General features: G+C 41.3%; 1 protein-coding gene across 4 annotated transcripts; it reads left to right on the plus strand.

Moving 5' to 3' along the window:
• Positions 1 to 595: 595 nt before the first annotated feature.
• prkacaa (protein kinase, cAMP-dependent, catalytic, alpha, genome duplicate a) lies at positions 596 to 15,537 on the plus strand. Of its 4 annotated transcripts, none has more exons than XM_070923827.1 (10): positions 596 to 605; positions 9,504 to 9,565; positions 10,068 to 10,196; positions 10,868 to 10,966; positions 11,076 to 11,158; positions 11,320 to 11,446; positions 11,558 to 11,653; positions 11,891 to 12,013; positions 13,140 to 13,304; positions 14,384 to 15,537. In XM_070923827.1, exons 1-10 carry the CDS (start codon positions 596 to 598, stop codon positions 14,507 to 14,509), a joined length of 1,020 nt encoding a protein of 339 aa, XP_070779928.1. In that variant the 3' UTR covers positions 14,510 to 15,537. The 4 variants fall into 4 exon arrangements, with proteins under 4 accessions (XP_070779928.1, XP_070779926.1, XP_070779924.1 ...); XM_070923825.1 differs by lacking the exon at positions 596 to 605 and adding an exon at positions 722 to 1,436; XM_070923823.1 differs by lacking the exon at positions 596 to 605 and adding an exon at positions 3,555 to 3,681.
• The last annotated feature ends 1,742 nt before the right edge of the window (positions 15,538 to 17,279 follow it).

Genomic DNA, 17,279 nt, shown 5'->3' on the forward strand with positions numbered 1-17,279 from the left:
ATGTTCCTCCTAATTACCTGCCTTATTTTGTCTTTCCTTTTTTGGTTTTAGATTACAGAAGCAGGAAAACAGAATATAAACCACGTTTGAATGCATCTGCTGAAAACAAATGTTTTTACTCTTGTCCTTGTTAAGATTGTACCAAACAAGTACTTAAGCTTAATTTAATGATAAGTTAAACACAACAGAGAGCCAGCTCTGTAACACAAATATCAGTGTGAGTATCTTATATTTTCACATTTTACTAAATATAGCCTGTGTTAACGTCACACCCAATCACAGATCGGTCGGGTAAAAGGGGTGGCTAGGCTACAGAACTGTTTATAGGAAAAGACTGCTCTGCAAATAGGTTGATGATTGCAAGAGGAGACTGCGTTTGATTTGTCTCCTGCACAAAATTCAGACAGATAAATACAAACAGCTGATAATTTCAAGCAAAAAGAAACAAACACAGTTTTAGTTATTGGCGTATTGGCTACTAGCAAGTCCGGGAGGCGGACATAACGATTTGACAGACGAATCGCATCAATGCAATGATTGGATGTAGTGATGTTTATCCAATCAGCACTTGAATTGTGCCTTCTGTCGCGTAAGTATGGGGGTATGTAGCCAATCAGAGCCAGCTAGGGGTGGGACCCGATGGATGGATGACTGGAGTTTCCCTTGCGGTCTGAAGATTAATGGAAGGGGTCTGTTGATCTTAGGAATCGACTATCAGATGGTCGGTCCCAGGAAACCATTGCATTTGATGCCTGACTTAGAAACGAATGGAGATATATCCATTTGAAATAATCAACAGCGGAAAAAACAAATAACCTGGACACCACTTTTGTTATCCAGGTCTCAACTGAAAAGGCCTGCATACACAGAGATATCACCTGGTTAGTTCAGGCCAGGATACGACTGCGAGGGACGCTAAAAGCTAACGCTAGCCTGCTCGTTAGATAGACGGGAAACAGCTTTCGACGATCTGCCTAAAGCTCCGGACTGGATTTTTGATACACCAAGCCGTCTCTGGAAATAAAGGACAGCCGAGTGACATCTTGATTTGCCGGTGCTCGCTTGGAAATTGACGAGCTAACATTACAAAGCTAACATCCACTGGTCATCCTTACTAGAGTTTGCTAGCGTGCTAGCCTAGCTAACCTAAAGTGGTAGTGTTAGCTGCATATTTGGATATACTCGCTTGTTTGGAGTTTTCCGAACACACCAAGGAAAGGTATTGAAGGAAATATATTTACACTAGTTAGTCAATAATGGTAGCTGTCAGCTAGTAGCCAGCTGTCAGCTTCATTGAGCCCAGCGACTGCGGTAGCGGCGTAGCATTACTCAACGACTTGTAAAGGAAAACTCAGTCCGAGCCCAGGGACTCCACCATCAGCCTGCCATCATGGGCAACACGCCCACCGCAAAGAAGGGCAATGAGATGGAGAGCGGTGAGTACCCTTTACCCACAGCTGCAACAGCTAGCTATACCATGCCGCCTGCTTTGGTTGTTTTACTGTAATTATTACATAAGGCAGTGAAATTAAAAGTAAATGTTAACACCTGTATAATGCATCAAGGCCCAAAGACCCTCCACAATGACACCACATTACATTGCTTTCAACACCCTATTCTAATATGGAGAGGTGATTAAGCAGAATGTGCTAAACTTTACTGCATTGTCAACTTTAGAAGAAACCCTATGGAAGATACCCGTGGCCATTCGCATACACATATAAACTGAAGGCAAACTATTTTACTGTGACACCATGTTCATCTCAGCTGAACAGCAGAGGATGTTATTCATTCTCTCCGCTGATTCTGTGGGAAAGCTCGTGATTAAAAGCCCCAGGTTGTATTAAGAGGTACCAGTGAGGATGACAACAACTGGCCTTATACAACAGTCATAGGTTTCTTTGTGGTTCATGTGTTTCAGATGTTTTTTTTTTCTCTCTCCCTCATCTCATAAAGTTATGAAAGGTTGCAATGGCATTGCAAACCCTACACCCTGGTGCAGAGTTTTCTTGTCCAGTTTTTAATAACCTAATTGTTTCAGGACAAAACATTCCTCTGTGTATATAAACAAGTATGTTTTAAGAAATGCATATTTGAAGCATGAATGGAGATGCACGTATTTCAGGGTGTTGATGTAAGTGATGAGTTTAATCTTAAAGTAATGTGGACCTGAGCATTGAGTCCCACAGACTGCGTTTGACAGTGAGTAGAGGGGAGTTGGTTGTTATCAGAGAAGGAAAAAGCCACCAGGATGGGGTCATATGATGCATGAGGGTGATCCTCTCCAGGCAGAAACTTGGGAGTTGAGGAGTCTCTTGAACATCATGTGATGAGCAGCATTTAGAACAAGGGTACTTGTATGTGTCACTGAGTGTATGTGCGTGTGCGTGCGCATGTCTGTGTGTGTGACAGAGGAAAAGATGCTCCGCTCATGGTAATTTTTTTGTGGCCCGTTGCTCCCCACAACTTTTTATTTTGTTGATCAACTTGTCGAACAAGAGATTGACACCAGTTTTTATAACTGTAACATTAAAAAAAAGAAAATAGGGGACATTTGTATAAGCTCACACAATAAATGTTCTACAGTATGAACCTCAGTGGTTAACCACTAATGTTAACTACATCCTATTTCTTAATAAAATGTTATTAACTCAGTCCTTTCTCCATTCAGTATCACTGACCCTAGAGAAGGCCAGGGAGGACATTGTTTTATGTTTTTATCCATGATACCATAAATAACGCTCAAGAGTGCAAAGTCTGAAGAGGTATCTGCAAAATGAGTGTCAGCTCTATGTTGCTGGTAGAGAGTATGTGTGAAGAATGGCCTCCAGACCCTCTGTTATGTTAACCCATCACTGGTAACCCCTGTGACAAGGCCCATGACTTTCAGGTGTTATAGCACAGAGATTTGTTTTTTAATGTTAATTTTTTAAAGAAGGAATGGAAATTGGGGGATTTGTTGGCTAGAAGCAGAGACAGAGGAGGCACTGCTGGTGAGAGGTTTTTTCACATGTCATGCTTCATATCCTTATCAGCCTGATGGCCGAGGGCCCACCCTGATCCCCAGAGACAGGTGCAGACTAGGGGTCCAGAGCCCACACCCAGGAGCGCAATTTTCCACAGAGCAGCTAGAGGTTAAGGACAACATGGCAGTCCTTTTTGGTTTCTACGCAAAATGGAAAGAGAGTGTTGAGAGCTTGTTCATGTGTGAAGGGCCTGTTTCCCCTGAACTTTCCAGGCGGCAGAAGACGAGCAGAGAGCCGCTGCACGAGTATACAAAGCTGATTTCTGGCCCACAAGAGGAAGCAGGGCGGATAGACACTGTGAACTGCAGCAGGAAGTGAAGGAGCAAGGAAGGTCCAGCCCAGGCTCTGCACAGTTGGTCATCGCCTCTACTGCTCTATAAACTAAACACAGCCGGCCAGGATAGATTAAAGTTTTGACCCTTAAGACGCTGTTGGTATCACATATTTTGGATTTTCCACTCGTTAGAACCTCCGGACATACAGTTTGAGACTCTACACTGGCTATCAGCTGGCTCCCTCCTGCCTTGTATGATGTCTGTTATTCACAGGCTGGCAGGAAGGCTGTTTCATCGAGCTGGGCCCTGTCTAGGGGACACAGGCAGTGGAGAAGGCAGACATGACCAACCACAGGAGGAGCTAGAGGCTTGCTGCTGCAGTGAGTTTTCATTCTAGACCTGGATAGGAGCATGGGTTAGGGATGGAGCTGTGGCCCTTGCTTTGTCCCACTAGCTTAGCCAGTCACAGGCTGCGCTCAAATTCTTATGTTTAAGAGATAATCAAGCTGTTTTTTTCTTGATAATGTTTGTTACTAAATTTATATCATGCCCTGGTGAGATGAGTGTCTGTTGGCTTTGGTTGGGTGATCTTTTATACTGGCATTGGTTGTATGGGCATTTATGGCCAGCAGCTAAGACGTATGTGTGCATATGTCCATGTAAACAAATAAACACACAACAGCAGCCTGTTGTTTGTCTCCTCTGTTGCCTATTGTTTTCTAGTTACAGTTCAAAGGAAGGCATTTCTCAGTTACAGTGGAAGTCTGTCAGGCGCCATGCTGCACAGCCTGAACCTGACCAAACACACACACACACACACACTTTATTTTTTGTTAGAAAGCTCTTGTGTCATTGCCCTTCTCACTGGTTGGGCTCTTGTAAGTCTGCATGATTGTTTGCGTGTTTGATAACATGGAAATATTTTCCCGTACTTCACATACTTCTTAAACATCTGAGAAAGACAGCCAGTTATGACATAAAGGATTGTTGTATTGAATCTCGTGTTTTGAATTTGGTCATATAATGAGGTGGCACCCTGTCAAAGTGCAACTCCCTGTATCTATAAATATCTGTGTGGTTCATGTCCTGCCCCTGCTCTGCACGCAGCTGGTTTGTGTAACATGGGCAGGTTTGTGTTTGGATCGCTCATCACTTCCTGTCTCCAGTTAAAGGGGCTTTGTTGTAAGCCTGCAGTGATTATCAGTGGACCTTACTGTTGAAATGCCAATCAGCCACCTCAGATAAGCTTACAGCACTGAACAGGTGAGCTGTCATGCTATCAGGGAACGATCCTGAGATGTAAAATCCAGCTGCAAGCAAAGCAAGACTGACGATGGGGTTCAGTGATCGGAAAAGGAATACTAGTTTCCTTTGGACTCTCGCCTCAACTACAGGCGTAGTAATCGTTGTGTCTGTTGGTCTTGAAAAGCTGCAGTCCCATTTACAGGCATTCGTACTGAGATCACTTGTTCTCTGCAACAAATAAAGCTACAGCATACTATAATGCCATGTTACAGAAGTGAGGGCTCCCAGAAGACCACCCTCAAGCCATACCCTTACTATATTATTTTTTTTATTATTATAACACGGTGTAAAATGTTCATTAGCTACCTGATAGGCACGATATATTTAGCTGGTTAGCTTTTAGCCTTCCACCATTGGGATTTGGGGGTTTTGTTGTACCTGGGTGGTTACTAACTTGTCAGTAATCATAACCATTCATGCATAAGAATGAGTAGCACTGTAGCATGTCAGCCTTTTTTTAATGTTCTGACCCATCCAGGCTGTGATTGGTCGGCGCATTGACTTTATGAAAAGTTGAACATGTTTCAACAAAAGGCACCGATATAACGTTAGATAACCACATAAACCCAAACCTTGCTTATCTTATCTATATTGTCTTCTGTCTTACAGTCTCATAACCTTGACTAACAGTTGAACTGGTATTGAGGATCTTGAGGAGGGGGATGTGGGCTGACTACGCATCTCTCTCGCTCTTGTTTTTGTATAATGGGTGGCTCAAGCAGCCCACAGAGTGACTGGCCCATTGGGATTTCTCCTGGTGCTCCTGAGTATGTCCGACTATGCTCTGCCCTGTTTGTCGCTCTGCTTGAGGAGAAAATGCTGTACTTGCGCTGTTGTTTATTTGGTTGTCATGACTTTGCAAGTGATTGACGTCCTGTCACTGTTCCAGTTGATCATCCTCAAAGTGGAGAGAGAGTGGACAACCGTTCATTTGATTTCACTGGAGCAGACACCTCCGCATAGTCGTGTAATTGTAATTTGACATTTGATAAAAGTCTGAAGCAGCGGTGGTGGAGCGACGGGCCACCGCTTCAAAATGTATATTACGAAAACACTGACATGCGTTTGAATAGAGATGAATGTAACATGAAAGGGTGATGTGACCATCAACTCAGCTACTCTCCTCACTTTGTCAACTCCTCTGCTCCTGAATCAGTCATTTAACTAGCCAATTCAATTCTTACCGTAAGATGTAACTTCCCATTGGTGTTTTTTTTAGTAACTGCTTGCTCACCAGTCACAGTAAAATATCCACTGCCACTGAGCTGATGACTGCAATGATTTAGCACCTTTACACAAATGAAAACACCTTCCTGGTTTACATGCAGCTCTGTTTGCCCTTTGACTGATTTTCTTATGCACCACATGGGGACATATGCTATCTGAACAAGGCCTGGTGAAGACTGGGACCTGATTTGGCGCGCTTCACAGTTAAATATCGGTCAGCTCGCCCTAATATAACCCCTCTGTTCCTGCGTCAGAGTGGGCCAGTGAGGCCCAGGGGAGAGATGTAGGATTGATTTTTGGAGGATCGATTCAGCACTGGCACTACGCAGATTCTCTTGTGCATTTGTGCGGGGAGAAAAAGTTTCACTGTGGTTTGTGCGTCCCTGCTTCGCTAGTGTCTCCTGAGAGAGCCACTTTTATGTTTTTTAAAACACCCAGATCAACTCTGAAAGTTTTTCATCGCAGATGCGACATCTGATTGGTTCTGCTAATTAGGGAAAGTTTTAGTTGCATCTAGATGTGTCTACTTCATCTCAAGGGTCTTCACTTAGGCCTAGTTTTCCATAGGACTTCCTCTCTGGGTTGGATAAATATACCAGTTTGTGTTTTACGCCCCTCCTCCTGGTGATTATGCCCCTGTTCAGATCAATATATAGCCTCTGTGTGTGTTTGCGTGTGTGTTTTTACATGGGAGGGAACGGCAGAGAGTACTTTGTGCACAGAATAAATATTGATACAAACCAAAGCAAGGGTCCAATTGATCTGTGTGAATGTAACGGGAACAGTGCTGCTCTACATGCTAAATTTGACTGGATGCTGAATGTGGATGCTACTTTCTGAACTTGTTCCCCTGCAAGGTGACAGTCACAGGAAAGACGGGAGACACCCTGTCGGCAAGGACACTTGACTGGTTTCTGTGGATGAGTTTGGCTGCTGATCTGACCAGAGTGCTCTCAGAGGGGGAGGATAGGTCATGAGTCAGTAGACTCTGAGGACGAGGCCAAGGAAGAAGAACAGGGGAGACTTTGCAGGGCTAATGTGTGACAGGAAGAGCTCCAGAAGGCATGCAGGGAAGAGGGAGTCATCCTCGCGCTCAAGTGAATCAGGGTCGCGCTCGGCAGATGCTGCAGCACCAGAGGTACCCATAGTCATCCCAGATGGTAAGGAATTTGGGGTTACACGAGAGTTGAGGTGTTGAGCCTTAGTTCTTCAGCCGTAATTACCATGGTAGTTGTGGCAGCCAAACCTCAGAAAAAGAGACTCTATTAAGATCAAGAGAATTCCTCAAAGACACCACGTCTTTCCTCTGAGCAGCTCCAAGTTATGACAGGAATAGCTCCATTTGTGGCTGTTTCTGCCTGGAAGTGGGAGTTGAGCAATTTTCACGGAAATGTTTTCTCCCTGTTGACCAGGCTGCTTCTGCTTCTGTCTGTGAAAGCAGCAGTGCTCTCGACATGTTTATGCGAACTTTGGTCTTTGCCGTTCTTGCTGGCTTTCTCCCATCCTATTGTTGGAGCTGTTGGTCTTTGGAGAATTAGTAGGAAATCACATTAGCAAGATCAGGATTAAGCTTTTGTGTAGTTTTAAGTGCATGTGTGTGAGATGCTCAGATGTTTGCATGAGACGTTTCTGTGTTGATATTTGTTTATAACATTTTCATAATATTCATTTTAGTTTTCTAGTTTGAACATATCCAAAAGCCCATTGGTTTAAATATCAATATCTAAAAGTCAGTCATGAAATGAGTATGCACTTTCTCTATTGACAGCTGACTGGCTTTATTTAAATTGTGCTGTAGGCTGTTTCATCAATTGCCCAGTCAGATAGACTTTCCACATTATCCTGAAAGGCTTAACATGGCCTTTATGCATTTGTTTGAACACAATACATTTACTATATTCCTATTTCGACATTAGATGTATATTTACAATCTCAACCATCTTGTGTCCAAGGCTAACAAAATCTAAAAAAAGCTTTGCTCCCTCATCTGCTAGGGCAGCTAGTGTCCTCAAAGCTAGTACACAGACAGTAAGGAGGAATGAGGAAGGACTGGTTATCTACATGTTCCCACAGAGCACTATGATTAGCTCCATAAAGATGAGGGCAAGACAAATGAACTAATGCATATGACACGGTGTGTGCCAAGCTGTCAAAATCTTTGTTGGTCTATAATAGCGTGTGTGTGCGTGTAGTTTTGCATTGCCAAGTCATAAACTGTGTTCACAGAGGCCATGTCCTCTAAAGGCATGGTAGCCTCATGTTAAACTGCACTCACAGATCAATTTATTATTCCAAATCTATCTGGTATTCCGCAATGCTGCATTCAGAAGTGAATTGACTTAGGTCTTGGGGTCCACGTCTGAAGATTGGATTCTCTACTGAGAGTGTACAGTGTCAAATCTCTGAAAATGCTGACCATATGTGTAAAAAATAAAATAGTCTCAAAATATTGTTTTTCTAATTGAAATCAACTTGGAATATCTCAGAAATAGGTCACACAGTGTGCAAATCCAACTTTGGTTATAATGCACTAGCATGGGCCACCAGCATGTGCGGTCTTAAAGTCTTCTTTGCAAAACTGCTGAGGTTGTGTTAAGCTGTATGGGCACTATGATTGAACATCAGCATCCAAGTGCTGTCACAAATTCTAGATAGGATTGAGTAGGATTTCTACTTACTTTCAGAGTCTCCCACATGCCTTCTGGCAAACACTAGCTGAGATGTCACGCGAGTGGTTTTCTCTTTGCCACTTTCCCATAAAGCTGTGACTTGTGAAGCACCCGGCTAACTGTTGTTGTACACATAATGTCTCCCAGCTCAGCTGTGGAACCCTGAAACTTCTTCAGAGTTGTTCTAGGCCTCACAGTGGCCTCCATTACTAGTAGCTGTCCTGTGCTAGAGAGATTTACACCTGTGTATTCCATGTTTTTTTTAATGATTGACCTTGCTGTACAGTGAAGCTGTCATGAGTTGGTTTGGAATGTCCTTTGTCCAAGGAAATTGACTCATCAGCTGTTGGGGCTTGCAGGTTCAGGTGTATTTAACCTACAATTACTTGACACACCTTGGCTTTATATAGGTGATCTCCAATTGTCTTTAATATGTGGCTTCTAAAAGCATTTCTCTGCACCTGTGATGATTTATGTGTGGTATAGTAAAGAGGGGGAAATACTCAACTAATCAATACTTTTTTGTATTTTATGTGTCTTGTTCGACTGTATGGTTAAGCTGGTGCATTACTACCTTGAGCAATATTAGGGTTTAGATCATTGTTGGCATTTATTTAATTCACAGTCAGCCAGGTTTTACTTATTGTTTATCTTGTGGACCTTCATGGTTGGGGTAGAAGCACTTGTTTGGCACCCAACATCAAAGAAAGTAGTGAGTCCGAGCTGAGAAGACTGATGAATGCAAACACTCATCTGACTGTCATCAGCTGATCACGTAGACATTATCTTTGTTCATGTACACATAGGCACTTAAATCATGCTCAGTTGATGAAATATCTAAGGCTTCCATGTTTTATTGTAAAACACCAATATTGTGGTCTTTTCCAGGTCTTGGTGATTACGTGAGGTGACCTATTATACAAAATCCTATAAGTCTGGACTTGGTGGTCTTTAAAACATGAGCTCTCTCTAATGAATATGCACTTTGTTCCTAATTACAGTGAAGGAGTTTCTTGCCAAAGCCAAAGAAGATTTCCTGAAGAAATGGGAGAATCCAGCACAGGTGAGAGAGTGAAAGAGAATTACTTCTCCTTTTCTGTTTAATCATCATGGTTTTGTTATTTTATTATTATTATTATTATTATTATTATTATTATTATTATATAGTGTTATTTTACTATTGCTTTTACCTTTTTGTGTGACAATGCATCTCATAATAAATCTTGAATCGACTCGACTTCTGTTGTCACATGCTTGTTCAGGCAGGCAGACTCATGGAAATAGTCCCGCCCATGAACAAATTAAGTTCTATTTATTTGAGAGGGGCAGTGCACCCTCTACTGGGCTAATGTGAAATACATTTTGTTTGTACTCAATGACAACATATCTAATTCACATTAAAACAACATGAGTTCTTTTATAAATACTTGTAGTTGACATGACAATACATTTTAAATAAGGTATGATTTAGAAAGAACTGAACTAAAGTAGGGTTTTTCACGGTATGTTTCTGGCAAGTTGTTAAGTGTGTTTTCCTCTTACTGACACCCTCTTCTACTCCTCAGCAAACTGCGGCATTGGACCACTTTGAGCGTTTGAAGACCTTAGGCACTGGTTCGTTTGGTCGAGTCATGCTGGTTAAACACAAAGATTCGAGCCAGCATTTTGCCATGAAAATACTCGACAAACAGAAGGTACTGTAGTTTTAGGCATAATGTTCAAAAGAAATTTGGTAAATGAATGCTTGACTTGGACACTCTAGCTTGTATTTCTGACATGATGATCTGTTTTGTTGAAATTGTAGTAAGTACTCCAAGACTTGGACAGTCTTAATGAGTATTTTATATGAGCACTTTCCTTTTAAACTTTAAACCAGAGAGCCAAGAATAATCTATTCATACTAACAAGTATACAGCCTGGAGTTGACTACAAAGTGGATACTGATTTTGTAGAAAGATTACATTTATTTAACCTTCTGATCTTACAAATTGTAAGTCATCACCAGTATAATGTCACAGTTATCTCTAATCTTTGCTACATTGCTGGCAGCTCCATGGAGAAGTGACTGTGACAGAATCCAATTTTTTTGTAGAGCTACAAGTGCGTCTTCTGATGGCAAATCATTAGAAAGGCATAAAGATCACTTTGTTGTACCAAGAACCTACTCCTGTTCATTTCAGTCACCGAAAGAGGTCCTGGCTTTACAACATGTTGATGTTACATATCATGTCTGAAATAGATGAGTGTGTTCAAATGCTAGTTTGATAGTAAGACAGAAGAATAACACGAGACTATTGAATCCTCTCTTTTTTGTTTTTATAATACCTATTTTGCCTGAATAAGCCTCCATCCTGATCCCTCCTAGGTAGTGAAGCTGAAGCAGATAGAGCACACACTAAACGAGAAACGTATCCTGCAAGCTGTCAGCTTCCCCTTTCTGGTGCGACTGGAGCACTCTTTTAAGGTGTGCATTCAAAAGTTCATCTGTTTACCTTCTAAGCATGTTCACCTAATTTATGTGTGTGTGTGTGTGTTTTGCATGTCAAAATAAGACTTTGTTTATCTATCTGCAGGACAACACTAATCTCTATATGATAATGGAGTATGTACCCGGGGGCGAAATGTTCTCACACTTAAGGAGAATCGGTAGATTCAGGTAAGTTGACTGTTAAGTCAAGTCCATTTTATTTATATAGTTTAATTTCACAAATTTGCCTCAAGGGCTTTACAATCTGTACAGTAAACAACACCCTCTATCCTTAGACCCTTTCAGTTCCACTGGTTGACTGTAAATATTGTGCCTAATTTGTTTTGCAGTGAACCACACGCCCGCTTCTACGCAGCCCAGATTGTACTGACCTTTGAATACCTTCACTCGCTGGATCTCATCTACCGAGATCTTAAGCCGGAGAACCTGCTCATCGACCAGCAAGGTTACATACAGGCAAGGATTTTATATTTGTCTTCTTAGCCATCGACAACAATTGTGTTTGATTGGTCTCTGTGCTTTCGCAGTGTGCGGTCAGTGCTCAGAGCTGTACACTCTGTTCCACAGGTAACAGATTTTGGATTTGCGAAAAGGGTGAAGGGCCGAACCTGGACGCTTTGCGGCACCCCGGAGTACCTGGCACCAGAGATCATCCTCAGTAAGGTAAGTGCTCAGCTCGGCCCATAGTGAACAGCACTGCTCTTTATGTCACATGGGCAGGGGAGTTGTCAGCTCAACACGGGACTTCTTTTAGGAAACCGTTTCATTCTCACCGGACATCAACTTTAGGACTGGGGCACAATTTTCTGCTCAGTGTCTATTGCCAACACTCCCACAATGTGTGGGAGTTCTTGTTTGAGGACATATCTGACTGCCCTTTATTTCCTTTGTGTTTTCCAGGGTTACAATAAAGCAGTGGACTGGTGGGCTCTGGGAGTGCTGATATATGAAATGGCTGCTGGTTACCCCCCCTTCTTTGCAGACCAGCCTATTCAGATTTACGAGAAGATTGTATCAGGGAAGGTGAGTTTAGAGAATCCTACCTAAATAATGCCGTTCTTTTTTTATTTTTGTAAGTTGTTTGATTGTCCCAGAACAACACAGTGCACAATTCTACTCTGTTGCTCAACAGAAGGGGTGGTTTGCAAGTTATAGTTTTCATCACTCCATTTGTAGAATAGTGAGGTGTCTTAATTGACTGACCTTGATTTGCCTCTTCCCCTTTGCACCATTGCATCATTAATATAGGGAAAAAACAATTTGCAACTGCTCCTAACTCATCCTCTTGCATTGAAATACGGTCCCTTGCGAAATTAAGTGCGCATTATATTTCTCTTAATTAATAGGGCATGACATGAAAATACCTTTTCTTAATAAATCTTGCACTTAACATTATTTCTGACTTTGTTATAGAAATATTTTCATCTTTAATGTTACTTTTGGCTTGTTTTTTTATGAATATGTTTTATTTTTAAAAGATACACTACTTGGTATAATAAGGTTCTGTGTTGGATGAGGTCGTTCATTTCAGTGTGCGTTTAAGGACCAATCAAATGGTGGCATTTCATTCAAAATGCATTCGTTTGTAGTGAAGTTGAACACAACAACATACCTGGGTGTTTGTCTTGGGGGACATTGGCATTGAAATAACTTGTAGCACATGTCACGGCATATAGCCGCAGATTTGTCAGTTTATTAGGTACATACACCAATGTCATTCAAATTGTACATCCTAGCAAGTCATTCGTCATGTGACTACAGTGAATGGCATAAATAAGGTAGACGGTGTTTCCTGGCATCAGTTAGTTTTCATCAGAGCATTGGAACTAAGTGCCCTCAGTGACTTTGAACGTGGCATCATAGTTAACGTTAGGCCAGTTTTTGCATCTCCCAAATGGCCGTCATCTCTGGCTTTCGTCAAGGGAAAGTGGAATAGTGCAAACAGGCAGACGTGTCATAACCAGGCAAATCACATCCAAATTCAACATTGGTGGGCACAATGTCATTTTAGGCCATACCGCACCACTCATAGGCTTGCACTAACAGGCTGCAGGATTCTAGACTACAGCTGTATATTTCTAGCCCATAGCATGAGGTATAAAACGCTTGGCTTGAGAACACACACTCACACTGCTTTTACTATTTGCAGGTTCGCTTCCCCTCCCATTTCAGCTCAGACCTGAAGGATCTGTTGAGAAATTTGCTGCAGGTGGACCTGACCAAACGCTTTGGCAACCTCAGGAACGGAGTCAATGATATCAAGGGCCACAAGTGGTTTGCCACCACTGATTGGATTGCCATCTACCAGAGGAAGGTGAGAGGCCAGCCTTCATATAGTCTCAATGTGTACAAATAGAGCCCACATCCATTTTCGAAATCAGAAGGGCAGAAGAAAAGTGAAGCTGACAAAGGAAAAGGGCTTTAATGAGACTTTGGTCAGTGGAAGTGTCTTTACATTTGCGGTCACGGGTAATTTCACACCATCTGTGCTTCCTCTGCACAGATGATAATACGTTGGAGGCTAATGGAAAAATGTCTAAAACACACAAAACGTGTTTTCCCACCAGTTTTTTCTTAACATAAAAGTTTGTGGATTCAGTAGAATTACAGAAGTACTGCAACATCATTTAAGAATCTGAAGTGGACCAGAAGTAGCACTAAGTCCTCCTTCATTTGACAGTACGATGAGAATACAAACAGAACCCCGTTTTTTGGTCCACGTAAAGTCAGGTTTATTTGTATAAAGCCTGAATCACAGTTACAATTGTCAACGGGTTTCACAAAGTTCACATGTTTAAATGACCTCTTCTTGACCTTGGACTCATCAGGAAAAGCTGTGAAAAATGCTGCTCAGAGAGGGACCCCCTCCCTTCAGGGCAGTAAGGCATGAAATGAGTGCAGATAGTGTGCAAACAAAGGTTAAACGTTGATAACAATACAGACGATAAACACTATATGAACATGACATTTAAAACACACACATTTTATTCTTTTTGTCTTCTCTTGCTCTTGAGCTCTTAGATTTGTTATCAGTATGTAAGTCAGTAAGTCATGCAATTTTGTATTTTTTTCATGCAGTTGTTGAAATTAATTCTGGGAAGTGACCAGCGGAATTAGATACATATATGAGTTGGCTTCAGAGAAAGCAAATGACAGCACATGATCACAAAATTAGTCCTGCAATGTGACCACAGATTAATAGACAAGTCTTTCAAGTATATAAGCATGATGTCTTGGCTCACGTTATTAGTGAATATAAATCTGTTTTTAATTGTCTCCTTATCTCTTGGGGGCTATTCTGATGTCATCCAGTAGTGACTTGCTGTGGGTTTGGTGCTCTCGATTATACCACATTGCATCTTTCTGATGATTTGAGTGTCCTGTGTGTTCCAGGTGGAAGCTCCCTTTATTCCTAAGTGCAAAGGCCCTGGTGACACGAGCAACTTTGATGACTACGAGGAAGAGGAAATCAGAGTCTCCTTCACAGAGAAGTGTGGAAAGGAGTTTGCTGAGTTCTAGATTCCAACCACGGGTAGCGGAGAGAGAGACAGGGACTTAGAAAAGTAAAAGGGGGTCAGAAGGAAGGAAGCGCTAAGGTGGACTGCTAACTTGCTTATTTGTAATGACGACAACAATGTAAAATCCCCCCAATGGAAAGGTAGGCAAAGTGAAGAAAGATCCAACAGAACCAGCAGTGTTGCCTTTTCTGATTGTTTCTCAACTGTTACCTATTCATTTTATTTATCCCTCTTGTGTTTGTGGCAGGGGCTCAAGGAGAACAGGCATAGATTGTGGCTGTCCAGCTAAACTTGTATCTTTCTGATGGTGTAATGACATGTTTTCAGTCTTTGCAGGTTGAGGCATTGATTTTCTGTTAAGGTACTGAATCTGCTAGGCTCCTTTTTTTTTTTTGGGACGGGCCCTCTCTACAAGCTTCTCAAAAGAGTGGTTGTTGTATCTTGTCACCCTGGTTCCCCCCTCCATCTCTCCATCCTGAATCTGTCCAAGCAATACCAAGTCCAACAGATGTGCCTATCATAATGCCAACTGGTTGGAAAACTGTGTCGAAAGCATTGGTGCAGAGCTTTGGCCATGGTGGCATCAGCCCTTGTGCCCGTTTGGTTTTAAAGCTTGAAAACTCTCTGCACCTGCCTTTGTCTGCTCAATGTGGCATGGTTATTGGGTAGATGATGCACTCGCTGCTTGCAGCTGAAGCAGTGGTGACCTCTTTGATCAGAGTGAAAATGATTTATCACAGTAAACTTCATCTAGGTCTTATTCCTCGTTGAGACCTGTGAGAAATGGTAAACATGAGGTCTGCATTTAAGTCTGTCTTTCTCTTAACTGAATTTATTAGAGCATTTTAAGAATCCTATTGGTGATCATTTTGTCCTTTTATGTCAATCTCTGTGCTTGTGTGTTATTTAGTGCTCAAGGGTGGGTTTAAAAAGCTGTGATTTAGCAGCAACTAACATTGTGGTCACACTCCTGACTATTGTTTATTTAATTCATTTTTATATATATATATATATATATGTATATATATATCTCCAACATGAAATATTCATCTTTTTCAACATTGTCTCATAGTTGTGAAACTGAAGATTTCATAAATAAACAAATATAAATTCTGCCAAATTTGCAAAACTGAGAACATTGCAAAGTTTTCTGTATGTAACTATGATGGTGGATTTTAATACGCAAAAAAGTAGCAAAACGTTTCAACAAAATGTGCATGTTATTTTTGTACAATATCACTTTTAAAGAAAGATGGCAGAGCGTTATGCTTTATTTGTGCTGAGGTACCTGAGATCACGTGGTTAACATGCTTAATTATTAAAATGGACTATCGGCTGCTCTATTTTGAAGATGGAACAAGACCCAGTTACACGTGTCGGAGAGTTCTTCTGGGCTTTGTTCATTGTTCAGTTGTAGGGCAACAGTTTGCTGATAATTGTAACTGAACTTGTGCTTCTCACCTTGATAATTGTGTTTGGGTTTTTTTCCTTCCCCTTTCTCTTGTATATACCGTACATGTAACACCTTCAGATAGATTTGCAGTCCAACCAAATTTTTGAGACTGATGAGATTGGAGTGTTTTGTTTCCGTTTTCCAGCTTTTTATGTAACAAATTAAACTAAGAAAGCTATCCTAAAGCGGTCCCCTTTTGCCAAGTTTATTTCTGTGGATGCAAGACAATCGCAGACCAAATCTAATTGCCGGTTTGTTGACTGAACACATTTTTTTGGTTTGATGAAGGATGTTCGTTTTCGCCACCCCGCCCTCCATAGGCCCTAGGTGCTAGACTTTGTCCATCTCACTGAAAAGCTTCTGTGAACTGTTTGATGTGCATCAATCTATTTGTCATAAAGTCTTGTAACATGACATTTTTGAGAATGTTTTTCGACTCTAAATGATTTCAGTAGGCTTGAGTAATTATTTTGGCAGTCTCTTTATGTAATTGAGATCAAACGCAGGATACCTTTTTGAATGTCTTGAATTGTCTGACGGAGATGTTTCAATGCTGTTTTGGAAACATGATGTGTGTTTTGTATAATACATGTTTCTCTGGTGAGCTTGGTTTTTCTTGCATGTGCTGAAGCAACCCAACGGCAAGACATCTCCTGGACCTGAGACATGTTTGAGAAATTGTTGTTTCCACAGCCGACAGTCTCGTCGCTGTTTCACCTTTTGATTTGTTAGACCATCACATTGAACAATGCAGTGGATCACCAACCAACTTGTCCGGTCTTTTGCAAATAGTGAAGCACATACCACACCCTTTGAAATCTCCTATTTAATTGATTTGTGCTAATTATTTGAAACGTCTAAGACACAATGTAATGCTTTGAAGAGAGCACATGTAATATCTTTGGTCTTTATGTTCTGACAAATGACTAAATCAGAGTTGGTGGGTAGAAGGCAAAGGCATTGGATCCACTTCAGACACTGACGCCATCGCAATGCTTTTTTAAATTTTTATTTTTGTTTCCCATAAAAATACTTCTTGTCAACTGTCTTTAATTCTCTTCTATCAGTTAAACACTATCAACTGCTCTGTGCTAATTTTGAGTTTTTCTCCTGTGTTTGCCTTCTATTTTCATCAAATTTCCACACACTCTTCATTCAGACATAACACTTTTTACATCCGAGATGTTTTGCGTTCATATTTTCTAATTGTATTTTCAAAAAAAGCAAAAAAGCAAAAACAGAACATTAATCTTTTCCTCATGACCTGGGTACAGTGATTGTGTAGTCTATTGTACCTTTTGGGAAACAATACTGTATA

This window comes from Enoplosus armatus, chromosome 17, assembly GCF_043641665.1.
Source record: "Enoplosus armatus isolate fEnoArm2 chromosome 17, fEnoArm2.hap1, whole genome shotgun sequence".
Classification (NCBI taxonomy): Eukaryota; Metazoa; Chordata; class Actinopteri; order Centrarchiformes; family Enoplosidae; genus Enoplosus; species Enoplosus armatus.